This window comes from Calypte anna, chromosome 9 (genome assembly GCF_003957555.1).
Source record: "Calypte anna isolate BGI_N300 chromosome 9, bCalAnn1_v1.p, whole genome shotgun sequence".
NCBI classification, from domain to species: Eukaryota; Metazoa; Chordata; class Aves; order Apodiformes; family Trochilidae; genus Calypte; species Calypte anna.
Genome location: NC_044255.1, coordinates 1,125,492 through 1,140,370, shown reverse-complemented (window position 1 = coordinate 1,140,370; position 14,879 = coordinate 1,125,492). Strand labels below are relative to the sequence as shown.

Genomic DNA, 14,879 nt, shown 5'->3' with positions numbered 1-14,879 from the left:
TAGAGAGCAGCTCTGCCTCTCTCACAGCCTATGGAAAATGATCTGGGATTGCCAAAAGTCTGATGCTGCTTCCTCAGGAATCAATAGGTGCAGAATCCTTTAGAGACTCAGGCAGTAAAAATTATTCAATAGTGATCTCTGAAGGTTCAATTTTTTGCATTAAAGAAAGCCATAAAACAACGCAAGAGACTCTTCACCCTTACCAAGTTTCAGATCAGTGAGATCTGCACTTTTCCTCTCCTGAATGGTTCCCTCTGGATTTATTTGCAGGATTTTGTTGAGAGTGAAAATCCAGTCATCCATATCCTGCTCATTTTCAGCTGCCAGCACGAAGTATGTGAGGTCATTCATTTTCAGCTCAAAGGCATGTTTCCTAAGCCTGTTATTCTGTTGAAATAAAAGGAAAAATAAAAATAAGCACTAGAACTAATTATTAAAAGGTACCAAAAAAGACATCCATAAAATGGATTTGTATAGGTCCACTTCTTAAAAATAACATTCAGGCAAAAGTCAGTAGGGTTAAGGGAAATCCAGGTAGTATGATATCTATGCAAATTCATGTCAATTTATTGTTGGGTCCTCATACATTGTGAACAATCTATAAAATCTTCTGTTTCAAAATGCTGTATATATATGTAGCTGCTAACAAGTTAGATAAAGGTAACAATTTCTGAGTGTCTCATGAAGATAAGAAACACTGTGGTTAGGATAAGAATGTTGCTACACAATTTCATTGTTTTTATATTTTTTGAGAAATTGTGGATGATACGAGTCTGACTTCAGAATAGAGATTAACCAGCAAATCTCTGCAGGAAATTGCAACAGGACAAATCCCTTCATGTGAAAATATTACAATGGGTCCTTCCCACTCCTGCCTTTGTTAAAAGGGTTTTAAAAACAACTTCAAGACAATTTCAACAATGTTTTGCAGGAGGCAAAAGGTGAGGCATAGTGCTGTTCAATGCTACCCTTTTCAGGAATACAATAAGACCCAACGCCCAATATGCTGGCAACAGGCTGAGTTCTAAAATCTGTTCTGCATCACCAGGTTTTATCTCTGATAGGTGCTTAATCCATCAATTTTTGTCGCAGAGATTAACAGGTGGTAAGTTACTGAAACAGCTCAGGAAAATTAAACACAGAGAACTGATTTATGATAACGTTCTTCCTTCTTATTTATCAAATTAGTGAGGCATTTATTTCTTGGCCTTACAGAAGAAGTTGCATCAATTGCCTCTCCTTGTTGCTCCAATACTCAAGAACACTGACATACCCAACCCCCATTGCTTCATTTACATTTTATGAATGCTGACAAGGGACATCAGGGCCACCATTTCATTTTCAACATTCTAGAAAACTGGCATAATTTGGTTGACACATCTAATCTTAGAGTGATGCTGACAAACAAAAACCAACTCATTCATCTCATAAATGGCCATTTCACTTTGTTTTATTTTTCTTAATTAAAAGTCTTAAATAAGATGACAATGGTATCCTGTAGTACTACAGAATATGATGATTTCTCAGTACAGTTCTATATCAACAAGTCACTAAGCATAGTTTCTAAGCCAGATGGTGAGACGATATTAATATTTTTATTTAAGAGAAACAGAGGCAAAATCTGATCCTAATTAGCAGAGAAGGAGACCAAGAACCCAAAGACACTGAGAATAAAGTTCCATGAACGGTTTTTTTTTTTTTTTTTTTTTTCCAGGAACGGAGATGGTTTAGAAAATTCCTACTCAATATGTTCTTAATCACTTGCTCCAGTCCTTGTATTACATGCCATGACCTAGTTCAGGAATCAGATAAGACTGAACAACTTTTTCTGGAGCTGCTTGGGTCAACAGAGTCAGTCAAATCTTGGCTTTTAAAACTGACTTGGGACTGTGTGTCTGTATGTGCATGTGTGCATGTTGGTTTTTAGTCCTGCTACTGGAAATTCTCTTGGTAGGAAACAGATTTCCTCTCAAGTACATTATTGAGGTGAACATTCTTTCAGGGATACAAGTTTTAGTTCACCCCAGACAGGGTAAGAATAGGGCTGTGTTTTGTAGCAACTAGTTCTCAAGTTTCCCAGTGGTTTTCTTGATTCAGAAACCACTTTAACCCTCCAATCATTACGCATTTGTATTAATAGAAAACAAGGACTGAAACATGTTTTAACTGATGTAACATGAGGGGCTTATCCAAGGCCTGGAAGCTGAACAAAACAATGCCAAGAATCTTAGGGAGTGGCTGTTCCAAACTTTTAAAGATTGGTTATATGTATAGGTGGATTATGTATACAGATTTATGCACAATCTATGAAGAAAATACTGTTTCAATTTATCTTCAGAAAATACACAGAGCATTAAAATTAATGAATTTCTTGTCTAAATTATGTACTTCCCTCCCTACAGGTATGGCCAAGATCTTTAAATCAGGTTCTGTAACCCTGTTAGACATTATCTGATAGAGCAATACATCTTGCATGCTGAATCTTGAGAACCTGAGGGCAGGAAAACTTCAATATCTACTCTTCCATCTGTGTGTCAGACTTCTGTCAAACAGATGAGATCTATAGCCAAGGCTTTGTTTAAAATCTAATGATAACTTGTCTTCCTGATCAATTAATATGGAAAAAAAAAAAAAAGGTACCAATTCTCTGTAGGTCCTTCCATAATTTCCATGGATCTTGAGGTTGTCTGGTCACCTTCAACACTTAATTTCAAGTGTAAAATTTTTACCAAAAGAAATTAATACCAGATTCAAAAAGAAACTCCAGATGAGCTATAAATGAAACACCAGGCTAAGTCTAATGCCTGCAGGGTCATTCTTCCAAAGTAACAGAATTGTCTTTGAAGTATCTTATATTTTCTCTGGAGATGATTTCTCAAAAATTTAACTACAATTTAGATATTCAAACTCTATCCAACAGGAACTCAAAGTCATTCATAGGGAGTTAAACGATATATTTATAATATGGTGGTATTAAAACTCAACAAACCAGAACTTTCACATCACAGTTTTCCTCTACATCTTTTGGTTTACCCAATTCTTCATCTGTATTCTATGGTCTCCCTTTTTTAGGCAACTCTAAGCCAGATTTTGGTGCTCAGTCCTATGATTCATCACAGATTTTGACAGCTGATGGGATGTGCCCTATTACCCCATTGGCCAAGGCTCTCACTTCCTGCTAGTGAAAACAGCTCATACATCTCTACAGCCCATTCTAAATGACAATCAAAGAACAATCACAAAACCAAACCAAAACACAATAAAAACCCCCACTCTTTTGAGCTACACAAGGGAAAAACACATTCCCTACAGAGCTGGGTGCAGGAATGATAGTCTGCAGGAGAACTCAGTCTTAGGAGGAACAAAACAATAGTCAGACATTCCTGGCTATTTATTTTCCCAAGTCACAATAAACAAGCCTCTGTCCTACCTCCTGCCAATAAGAGTGTATCACCTCCAAAAGTGATGATCTTCAAAGAGGCTCAGGATACAGGAATAATTTACCACTTGCCCAGCAGCCAATGATCTGTAACCTGAGGCTTTTTAACCCACAAAAAGCAAGAATGCTCTTAATGAGCATAAGGGAAAAGCGAAGAAAATTGCAGTGAAAAGAACTACTTTAGGATATTTTTTCTCATGTGTGCCATAGGCCAAGAGGATATGCACTGTTTGCTACCAAATTCAACTATGTTTTTTGTAACCTATCAGTCTGAGCACATGCACCAATTTAAAAGTATTTTCATTTAATGAAATTGCTAAGACTGCCACTGCACAGAAGCATGTGCACTTCTGCTTGCCTTTTTGGACTTATGTTACACCCAAACAGTGCAATGAAATAAACTGAAAATTACCTGTACAACTCCTGTGCAAGAATCCAAGAAAATACATCCCTTTGGCTCCTTTGATATCTTTTCATCTTTGTAAAAATTCATAATATATGAATTATCTGACAACTGTGTCAGCTGGAAGTACCGCTTTTTGAATGACTAAAGTGGGAAAAGAAGAATGAAAAGTGTTGAATGACAAGTTATTTTCACTCAGACTTTATTCACAGGGTTTAAACAACAGGCAGCTCTTGATTGCACTTGAACAGCACTACTTTGCAGACAAATGCAATATGACTTTACTATCATTTAAAGCAATGGAATCAAGCCTGAGATTTGAACAGCTAAATGACAATGGCAAATGGGGGGGTATAAATTCAAATGGAATAAAAAAGGAAGAATGCTGTCCCCTTACCCGAACAGTAATGCTATTGTTTACAGTGCTGTTGAAATTCCCTTTATAAAGCCATCCAGACTTGTAAACTCCTGCTCCTAATCCTCCTCCTCCACCACCACCACCTTTTGAAGAGGAGTGTGATGTTGTATCCTGTATGAAAGACATGATTGACATTGCATGGATTTGGTTTTTGAATTCTAAGATGAAGGAAAAGTGTAATGGATCAATATCAGCTTAACAAATAATAATTCTCTTTCCTTTTAAAATAAAATGGTATTAATACATCTGCTGTGCATAGGATGACATAATAGACACAACTCTTCCACTAACTTCATGGTTCTTTAAAATAGCAAATATTTTATAACAGGGAATGAGCCTCCATTATAATCCTTTATTTGATATTAAAACAACAAATAACTCTTCCGAGGGAAAAACAAAAAAGGAAAGAAAAGCCACCAAAAGACAGAGTACATACTTCATCCTTATCCACATCTTCATGATCAATTTCAAAGCAATGTGATGGCAGTTTCTCTGCTCTACATTCATTTCTGGGAAGGGAAGAAAAAAGTCTTGAATTTTATTTTTCAAAATCATCTTTTACCTATTTCAGGAATACAACACCCCTGAGACCCCATGAAATTTTCAGCATAACTATTGCTGAGATCTTATTATCTCCTTTACAAAACACTGCAGTTTCAAACACAGCTTTTTTTCTTTTCTTAAGCCAGATGTCAACTTTTAAAACTACTGAACTGCAATAGTTCTATACAACGAAATACCACTTCTTATTCTCTCCACTGTTATACCACCACAATAAGCAACAAATCCCAAACCATTTCCAAAGACATACCCTATTTAGGGCTTGTCAAATGAGAACAAACTCTTAAATAGCTTTTTCTAATAAAGAACAATTTTAAAACATTCATCTTAAAGTTTCTATATTCCTTCAATATTCCAAAAGATTTTTTTACTATTCAATATGATAACTACAGTCAAAGGAATTTTCAAAAATAAACAGGTGTTTTTTAGATGTGCTGTCATTTAAAATTCTCATACTGTAAAATGAAAATAAAGACTGAATATGGAAGTACCTACAAATTTGCTTAAGACTAAGCATGTAAATAGTAGTTACCTAAGCTGAGAGTACCTCATATGTTGTAGAATTAAATCATAAAGAAGAGCTAAATACACCTGAGAAAAGAAATTTTTAAATGGAGGAAAAAACTTCATATTTTTCTGTGGCCTGAGAAATGACTAGTGTTTTTTTTTAAATTCCTGACAATTATCAATCTCATCTGGAAAAACTTCAGTTATCATTTGCAAAACCTACAAAAGTTGTCATGATAAAAGCCATCATTTATCAGGAAGGCTGAATTCTCCAGAACTTCCTTTCACTCGCCCAGCCTGAGAAGGGAAACACTGCAACACTTCTCTCTTCTGTGCAAGGAAAAAAAGTCAGAAGCTGAGGAAACTCACACTCCTAAGCTTGTTTCCTCTCTCAATTTAGCAAACTAGCAGATAACATTAAATTTCACTGATATATATATAAAAATCAAAAAGAAAGAAAAAGGGAAAAGAGAAAAAAAACCCCAAATTGGTAACTTGTAACCTTTTCATTTTCTGTTCCTTCATGCAAAAATTACAGATTAGGAACATTACTGAGCTATCCTAACCTTCTGATCTCTTCTTCAGTTTTTCCATTTCAAAGCCTATGTTCTCTTGATGTGAATATCTACAACTGAAGTCAGCATTTCAGGAGAGCAGAACCAAGTGCACATAGAACACAGGAGTGCTTTATTCTCTGTTTTGGTATGTTATGGGCTTTGGTGCTTATTTAATGTACACATCTGATCGATATTTTGAATAAAAGGAACATCTGCCATCTCCTGACATCTGTAAAAGCATTAATATTCAATGAATTTGTGATGGAAATCCACTGCAGGTTTTCAAAGGCAAGGGACAAGGGCAGATGTTAAAAATTCCTACACAAGCACTTCCCTCCTACAAAATCTCAAGCCAAATCCCATTTTTTACAAAAGTCCCCACACCATTCAAGGCTTCAGACAAAAACCTCACTGGATTATTCATTATACAGGTCCAGGGAAGGGATTCTGCCCCTGTACTCAGCCCTGGTGAGGCCACAGCTTGAGTCCTGTGTCCAGTTCTGGGCCCCTCAGCTCAGGAAGGAGATTGAGGTGCTGGAGCAGGTCCAAAGGAGGCAACTGGGCTGGTGAAGGGACTCGAGCACAGACCCTATGAGGAGAGGCTGAGGAAGCTGGGGGTGTTCAGCCTGGAGAAGAGGAGGCTCAGGGGAGACCTCATCACTCTCTGCAACTCCCTGAAAGGAGGTTGGAGCCAGGGGGGGTTGGGCTCTTTTCCCAGGCAACTCTCAGCAAGACAAGAGGGCAGGGTCTCAAGTTGTGCCAGGGGAGGTTTAGGTTGGAGATGAGAAAGAATTTCTTTCTGGAGAGGGTGATCAGGCATTGGAATGGGCTGCCCAGGGAAGTAGTGGATTCTCCATGTCTGGAGATCTTTCCAAAGAGCCTGGATGTGGCACTGAGTGCCATGGGCTGGGAACCACGGGGGGAGTGGATCAAGGGTTGGACTTGATGATCTCTGAGGTCCCTTCCAACCCAGTCGATTCTATGATTCTATGTTTCTAATTGCTCATGAGTAGAACTGTTTTTAAATGCTTTTTGTACTACCATTTTCACTGTGTAAAGCCACCAACATTCAAGAGACTGCAGACCTCAGGGAAGGCTTGCAGCACAGCATATCTAAAGGGAGCATAAGATTCAGTTCATTGATTCCTGCAACATTATGTTTAGTTAGTACTAGTTCCCAAGCCAAGACTGGAGCACCCACTGATGCTTTACGTGCATATAACAACCTTTTTCATCCAGTACCACAGTTGTAATGTCTCAGACTCCAGGAAAGGAGGCAGTAACACAGCTTGTTTGGGCATTCAATGATTTGATTAACTAGTACTTAAAACAGTCCCCAGGCCACAGGCTACAAACCAGAAACAGGAATATGGGTGGAAACTCACATGTGAAGGAAAGAGCACCAAATTCTTAATTTCTTTCCACTCAGCAGGGACTTTTTCGTTCTCCTCCTAGCACTTGTACACAGATTTTACTGCCTCCAAGCAGAGAAGGATGCCTGCTTACCCAGCCAGCTGCACCAGCATGTCCTGTACACCTTGCACACAGCTCTTCTGTACAGTGTAGCTAAAACACACTCAGTGAAATCCTACTCCACTGTTACACAGGGTAACAAAAAGGAGAATTAATCCCAGTCAGAGTGAGTGACATTTATGCATTATTAAGGAAAAAGGAAAGCCAGCTTTCCTGTATCAACTGTGCTCTGAATATGCAAAAACGCTTCTAAGGGTTTGAATCAGCATTAATAGGGTTTGTTGATACTACTGAATTCTGCAGAGTCTTGAACTTTTGTTAAAGGACCTTTTCTTCCCCTTTTTAAAAATGCAAGGCACTATAAATACAGTAAAACAAGCAGAGCATTTAAGACAAAGGAAAGTGCAAATCCGGACGAAGCTCAGCAAAACGAGACAAACCTAATTAGAAAAAAATAAAAGGAAGATCTTATGCTATGTCTTACTGTGGCAAGTGTCGAAAGTCTTCTGAATACTGTTCATATTTGTAGGTCACAACATGCCACTGGGAATTGTAGTATTTACAAGCCTAAAGAGAAAAAACACAAACAACAGAATTACTACAACTATTCAGACTCGGGAAGACTAGGGAACTCTGTGCTGAAGAACATCTTTTCCATAGCTGGGTACACAGACCTTAAAGAAAGCCACTCATACGTTTCCACATTTTAAAGCACAATTTCCCTTTCAAACCAACTGCACTGAATCATACAAGGTGGAAGAGAGGGTTGATAGCAATCCAACACGCTTTAATGATTCCCATCTAATCTGTCAGAAGAATCATTAAATTCTATCACTACTGCCCCAAAAGACCTAGTGTAGGTCTGACTTTCCCCATGGACATTAATTAGCTATTTTTTGTTCCCACTGTGTTCTATTACCTTAGCCTTCCACTGCAAATGAATTTGCTCTACTCTTTTATCCCTCCTTGTTAGAACACAAGTCCTCTACTTCATGTTCTGCCTTTAAGGACTGACCTTTAACTTCTTAATAACATTCAGGTAGATATTACTAGGACTATCACTTCCCACAACAGTCTCATTCCCCCTTCCACACTACATTTGCTTGGTCATCTCAAGCTCCTTGTAGTTTTGCTTTCCAAAAAAACCTTCTTGCTAGTTTTGCAGTCATTTTTTTGAAACTGTTCCTAATATATCCATCTTCTTTAAACAAGGGGACCAGACCTGAACAAAGACCACAGAGAAAGCCTTTGCTATGCTGCCAAGTAGACCAGAATAAGTGTGGGGTTTACTTGGTGCAGAACTTTAACCAATGCAATTAAATATAACATGACATAATTAAAGGCAACAACATATGTGAAAGAGGTACAGTTATAAGTTCAACATCTACAACCTGAAAAACAACACATTATAATTTCCAGGGATTCTTGTTAGAAATGTGTAAGAGGACACAAGAGTGTAAAATGCAAACCAGTAGTGGTAGAGTATGCTAAAAATTTACCCCACAATTGTATTATTTTCTTTCCACATTCCACATGAACACTTGCACCAGCCCACAGGAAGAAATAGAGGTATCAAGCCTAAAGCCTATCAGTAGAACCTGCTGTCCAAGACCATAGGAAGCACATAAGGAAAGAAAATGGTGGAGATCTACAGTAGACAAAGAAGCATGAGCATGGGAAGGAAGGACTCTGGGTTGGGAAGAGGAAAGATGTTCTCACAGAAGGGTAAGGGAAGGATGACACTCCACGAGGCAAAGATAATGGAATAAAGGAGAGATCAAAGATATTTAAATACCAAAAGCTACACAGGGAAAGCAGAATAAAAGGCAACAAAGGGACAAGCTAAATTAGTAATCTTTCAATTTTCAACCTCTCTTCCTTGCCAACCTCTCCTGAAGCTCTCCGAGGAGTCATTGCCTGCACAGTGATCTCTGCCTCTGAGGGACACAGAGGGATGATTACCAGGCTGCTGCTGGAGCAAAAACCGAGCCTGGCTGAAAACGTAGAGGTGGTGCCTCATAAACTCCTCAGCACTGCTGAGTAACTGCTGTTGCTCCTTCTAAATCTTGTAGAAAACATGCAGAGTACGTAGCCACAAACTTGTTTAGGAAGTCATCCTGGGTGCGGTCAGAGGATCCTGTGACAGCTGTGTTGGGTTTAGACTATGGAAAAGGCAGCAGGGAAGGGAGCTTTCCTTCTAGGCAATCCTCTCCCAGCCCAACACCAAGCTGAACCATTCAGACCAAAGGCAGCTGTAGTGAACAGCATTCCATGTGGATCCTGCATCTGCTTCATGGTCTGCCATAAACCCTCACTGTCTTACAGGATAGAAAACCAAGTGTGACCATTAGACAAGATAAAATAATCACAATATATCACCATACTACAGCATTACAACTGACTGACTCTGCACCTCGCAGTGTCAGGTCCAAAGCCCACCCCAGAAAGCTGGGTTCCTACACCACTTCAACGCTGATCACACCTTGCCTTTCAATAGAGAGAGAAAACCAAAAATAAACACAAAAAAATCCCAAACAAACAAAACCAGCCTAAATCCCCCCACCTTTCTGTTGTGTAAATCTTCATAAAATGACTTGGTAACACTTGTACTTGTTAGAACCTAAATGTTTGTTCAGGCTATACAAAATATACCCTGTTAAACCTGAGCCAATGCAAAGCTTATTCATTGACTGTTGTGAGGATGAGCACAGACCCTCCAATTCACACTTCACTTGCTTTCTTTTTGGCAAATGTAAACCAACTAAACCTTTCACAGAAGGACCACTTTTTCCCTGTGGTACTTCCATTACTAAGTATTCTGCTTAACAGATGCAATTAAAACCCACAGAGAATTCTCAAGGCAGGCTTTTATTACAAACATTATAGGCTGATGTGTTCAAAACAACAGTTGTGAATAACACAGAGAGCAGGCTGAAATTTGCTAAGTTACTGAGGTAGTGAAACATGTACATTGATGGTCAGAGGCAGCTCTTACCACTTATGGGGACCACCAGAGGGATTCAGTGAGATGAAGCTGTTCATTGCCTTTCTTTACCTTCATCAACAGTCTGAGCAGGAATTAGGCATTTGATCCTGGGCTGTAACAAGCCCAGCTGACAAAAAGATAGCACAGGATGCACAAGATGGGTGCCTTCACTGTTCATGGTGCCATGGTATATTTGAAGAGAGAGAGAACTCCTTCACTAAGTGTTGGCTTTTTCAGAGCTCCAGAAGGGACGTGAATGTCACAGACTGCACTTCTGCACATGTCCCCAGAAGTGCTGCACACCAGCCTGGGACACAGCAGGCTGCTGCTGGGTCATAGATTTTGGTGCCACTGCTGCAGTGGAATACAATCACGGGTCTTCACGGCCCCTTGAATTAATTTTACTTCATTTTGGACTAGAAACCATCTTCCTGGAGTGTAATCTATTTTTTATATATAGCTTTTGGCTTTGTAGCAAAATGAAACATCTGCATTATTACTTTAAAAGTAGGTCCTCTCCCTGCTACTATTTCATTCACAGGCTTAGTTCTGTAGTAGTGGTTTTTTTCCACTGCTTTATCCTCTCTCCCCTCCCTTTGTCTCACCAGTATTGCAGAGCAAGCTAATAGGTGTGCTCAGTATGTATTTTGCCAGGCTGTCATCAGTATCCTCTTGGAGTACTCAGCTCTAATGATTCCCAGACACTGGACTACGTTCCATTTTTAGACCTAAAGCCATGAGCACAGTGCTTGTCTTGCAACTTCTGGAACCTTAATACAAAAAGCAGACCCTGAAGTGCTGAAAGGGCAGTGAGCCTTCTGGGAAAGTAGATAATTCCACAAGCTATGTTATCTTTTAACCCTACTGTCAGATTTAAGAAAAACAGCAAGGTTCAGGCAATGTGAGCCAGCAAGTTGTTTCTACTCTTTCTAGACCTGTTGGAGAGAAACAGGACCAACCCTGTAAAATTTGTCATGTTGCAAACAATTCAACAGCTTTGTTTCTACCTAATCTTGGATTTTCTTTTTTCTGTTCTCTATGTTTGCTGGCAACTGCCTTTTCTTTACAAATTATCTTGCAGCTATACTGCATATGAAGTATCCCAAAGTAAAAAAAGTAATTCATCCTAAACTGGAAAAAAAAAGGCACAGGACACACACATTACAGGTTAATTATAAGTGACTGGAATGAAATTCTTTAGAGAAACTGGTTGAAAATGTGATTTGATAAATCTGTTTTGCTAATGCAAATGCTGAGCTATACTTTGCATCTCTAGTGAAAGATGGGAAAGTTTCAGGGATCCATCCAAAGTAAATTCCTTTGGAATGTGCAGCCAACACCTCCATTTTCCTTCAGAGTGATAAAACCAGTGACAACCTGAAATACTGCTGAAGTAACAGGAAAAACAATCTTTCAGGATCCAAGATCATGTATGGAAACAATAGAACTATAGTGGTTTTTTTGAAGGTAGAGCAATTAATTGCTCCCAGTGGGGCTCTGCCATGGAAGAACTTGGCATGACTTTCTACCAGGAAGGTAGAAGAGACTAAGTACTGACAACAGAACCCCCTACACACCCTTCACAGTGTGGCTTCTTCTCAGAGAGATATAATATACACCTCTGAAGAGGAAAAATTGCTTGTAATAACTCTACCAGTCTAAAAACATGTGAAATAGTTATTTTTCTGAAAAATAACAATATTTTCAAGTGCAAAGTGCACTGCAATCACCAAACATAAGCATTGGTGTAAAAATATTGACATCAATATTGATGGACTAGTAGTGAGAGGGAATGCTGCTGGAAAACAGTCAAATGAGAAGCTGATTCAAAGCATTTGTAATTTTCTCAAACATTGAGAAGAGGCACCTGAATATATGCTGTTTAAACTCTGCACTTTCTGGCCACCTGAAATTCAAACCTGATTCAAATCACCTAACCAATATTAAAAGAAAAAAGATGTTCATTACAATCATAGCAAGCCTCCCCCAAACCTTTGGTTTTATTTAAAGGATATAAACACTAGATATTTACCTCTTTAACAAATAAATTTTCTGCCTTTTGTTCTGCATCTTCAGGTACAGAAGGATACAACGTCCTGATTTCCAGTGAAATTGTATCTGTCTGACAATAAACATAAAAGAAAGAAAATTAGTCAGAGTGACAGAACAGCAGTTTTGTCTCATGAAGAGGTTAAGAACCTTACTAGGGCTTGCATTTTTCAGCTTGTCACACAGCCAATACACATCCACACCAACAACTACAACCCAGCTCTGGCCCACACAACCTATTCAATATTATCAGCTAAAGCATTAATTACAAGCAAGAGCAGTGTTTGAATAAATTTCTGGGAACAAAGCTGTTCCAAGCAAACTTGCTTCAGTCTCTGACATATCTGATAAAAAGTCATCAAAAGTCCTCCTTACATCCTCTCCCAGAAACAGATGCCAAATCAAATCCCCCAGTGCTACTTGCTTCCTCCACTGCCCTTCTGCACCTCACACCTTTTCAGCAAGGAATGTGGAAACAGAACTAGAAGCTTTGACTCTTTTGGAAGGAGATGTGAAAGGACCCCCACAGGACAGCTTGATAGTCATAAAGTGGATGTGGGCAACAGCTTCTCAGTGGGGCATTTCCACCCGTGGGCACAGACAGCAGAGCGGGACTGACATGGGACTCCTGACTCTGCCTGCAACCTCCCTCCCCCTTCCAGGCTCAACAGAACCTGCAGAAATGAAGCCATTAAGCTGGCTTGTCAAGGCCCCACAGCAGGAAACCACACAGAGAAGTGGATCTCCAGAAGGTCTCCACAAGGACCCAAAATTCCCTTAGTTCTCAGAAGACCAAGGAGAGGCCAGGGCCCCCAGCAGCAATCCTCTGTGGGACCCAGAGCCCCCATGCTGAGGGAAGTAAGGCAAGGCAACCACTTTGCAAAAGTCACACAAGAAGAAGCTTTGGGACATTTTTCATCAATCCATAGAAGTGCAACACTCGTTTTCTCTGGCATAAGGGGAGAAAACAAACAAACCAAGCCCCAGAAGACCAGACTATGCTCTCACTTACAATGGAGTAACCCCCTCACTCCACACATAGGACTAAAGTCAACACAAATGTGATTTCCCAAGCTCATTTTCTCTTCCATTACAGAGAGAGAGAGAGAGAGAGATGAAGGCCTCTGGCATGCAACTGGTTTAGCAGGAAGAACAGTGATTTACTAATGCCATGAAGCAGCCTGCAGTACCTACTGTGCTCCTGGAGGATCTCCTCCCAGTCCCCAGATTCAGACTAACAAGTGATGGGTTTTTTCTCTTCAAATTGAAGCCCTCATACTCTAGGTGACAACTGCCTGGAAATTCTTAACTGCACGTTTCCTTGCACCTTACACAGACCATACTTATTTCGCCCCCATCACTTTCTATATGAGTAATTATGAAGGAAAGGCAGATGCAAACATCATGAATTTCCCCAAATTTATTTCTCTTTCATCTGGATAGCTCAGGATACAAAGCGAATAAAACACTGTGGGCTCCCACCAATAATAGTGGTGTCTCGTGGACACCAAAAAGTGATAAAACCCCTGTTGCTCTGACAAACTAAATGCAGTTTCCTAAATGCAGGTTCCTGGTCTCTCTGCAGCTGTATTACCAAAGCCTGCATGCAATGGAGATTTACACAACACTTTGTGTATGAGCTAAAGAGAGAACAGATGGAGAAGTATGAATTTTCAGCTGACATTTAGTAACAGTGAAGATACCTAAATCCTTGATCACTTAGGAATTTCCCAGCAGCATTCAGAGTCTTTGGAAGACATCTCATTACTTTTACATCACAAATATGTGACATTTTAAGACATTTTTTTACACGGCCCTGAAAAGATGCAATCCCTGAGCACAGCTGAAAAGCCACAGGTGCCTCCAAGGCATTCTTCCCCTGTCTGAGGCTCTGGTGCCACCAGCAGCCCCACAGCACACACACAGTCCTGCCATGATCTCTCCCTGTTGCTGAACATCAGCTGCTGCTGCCAGACCCAGGCAGACACCACAAGAGGCGTGTGATGCACTCTGTGCCTTGCACTGACCCTGCTGGGATGGTGACCAAGCTGCAGAGAGACCCACAGTTCCTGCTGCTTGGCCATAAATCCTTTATCTGCCCCATGTATTATGCAACAGATAGCTTCCAGTATTTTTTTATTATTATTTAAGACATATAGTAAGCCAAATTTTTACCTAATACAACCCTGTTTGTCAACTGATAACAAAACACTGACCAAGACACTTTATATAATGGACTCCTTGTTCTCCCTTCCTTTACGTGGCTTGTCAAAAGATGTGTAGCTGAACAAGACACACAGCTTAAGTCACTGGTCTGCCTGCAGGATGCTCCCCCACTGTCCTCCAACAAGGCTGCACTTCAAAGATGGAAACGTGGCTGTGCAAATCAGGTAACATCAGGACTGTTGTGTTTGCAGACTTTGCCACAGAATATCACAGGTTTATATAGCGAGAGCTGGGACATGGAAAGTCTTGTTATATTTGAA

The 14,879-nt window shown here is 39.8% G+C and overlaps 1 protein-coding gene across 3 annotated transcripts in view; it reads right to left on the bottom strand.

Moving 5' to 3' along the window:
- Positions 1–14,879, bottom strand: part of DOCK10 (dedicator of cytokinesis 10) — a 133,058-nt gene that overhangs the window by 68,441 nt on the left and 49,738 nt on the right. For all 3 annotated transcript variants that reach the window (XM_030455934.1, XM_030455932.1, XM_030455933.1), the window contains exons 3-8: positions 12,377–12,466; positions 7,843–7,925; positions 4,697–4,769; positions 4,240–4,371; positions 3,852–3,986; positions 204–387 (exon numbers count right to left, since the gene is read on the bottom strand). In XM_030455934.1, the coding sequence (XP_030311794.1) occupies positions 204–387; positions 3,852–3,986; positions 4,240–4,371; positions 4,697–4,769; positions 7,843–7,925; positions 12,377–12,466 (697 nt within the window). The remainder of the gene's footprint in view (positions 1–203; positions 388–3,851; positions 3,987–4,239; positions 4,372–4,696; positions 4,770–7,842; positions 7,926–12,376; positions 12,467–14,879) is intronic.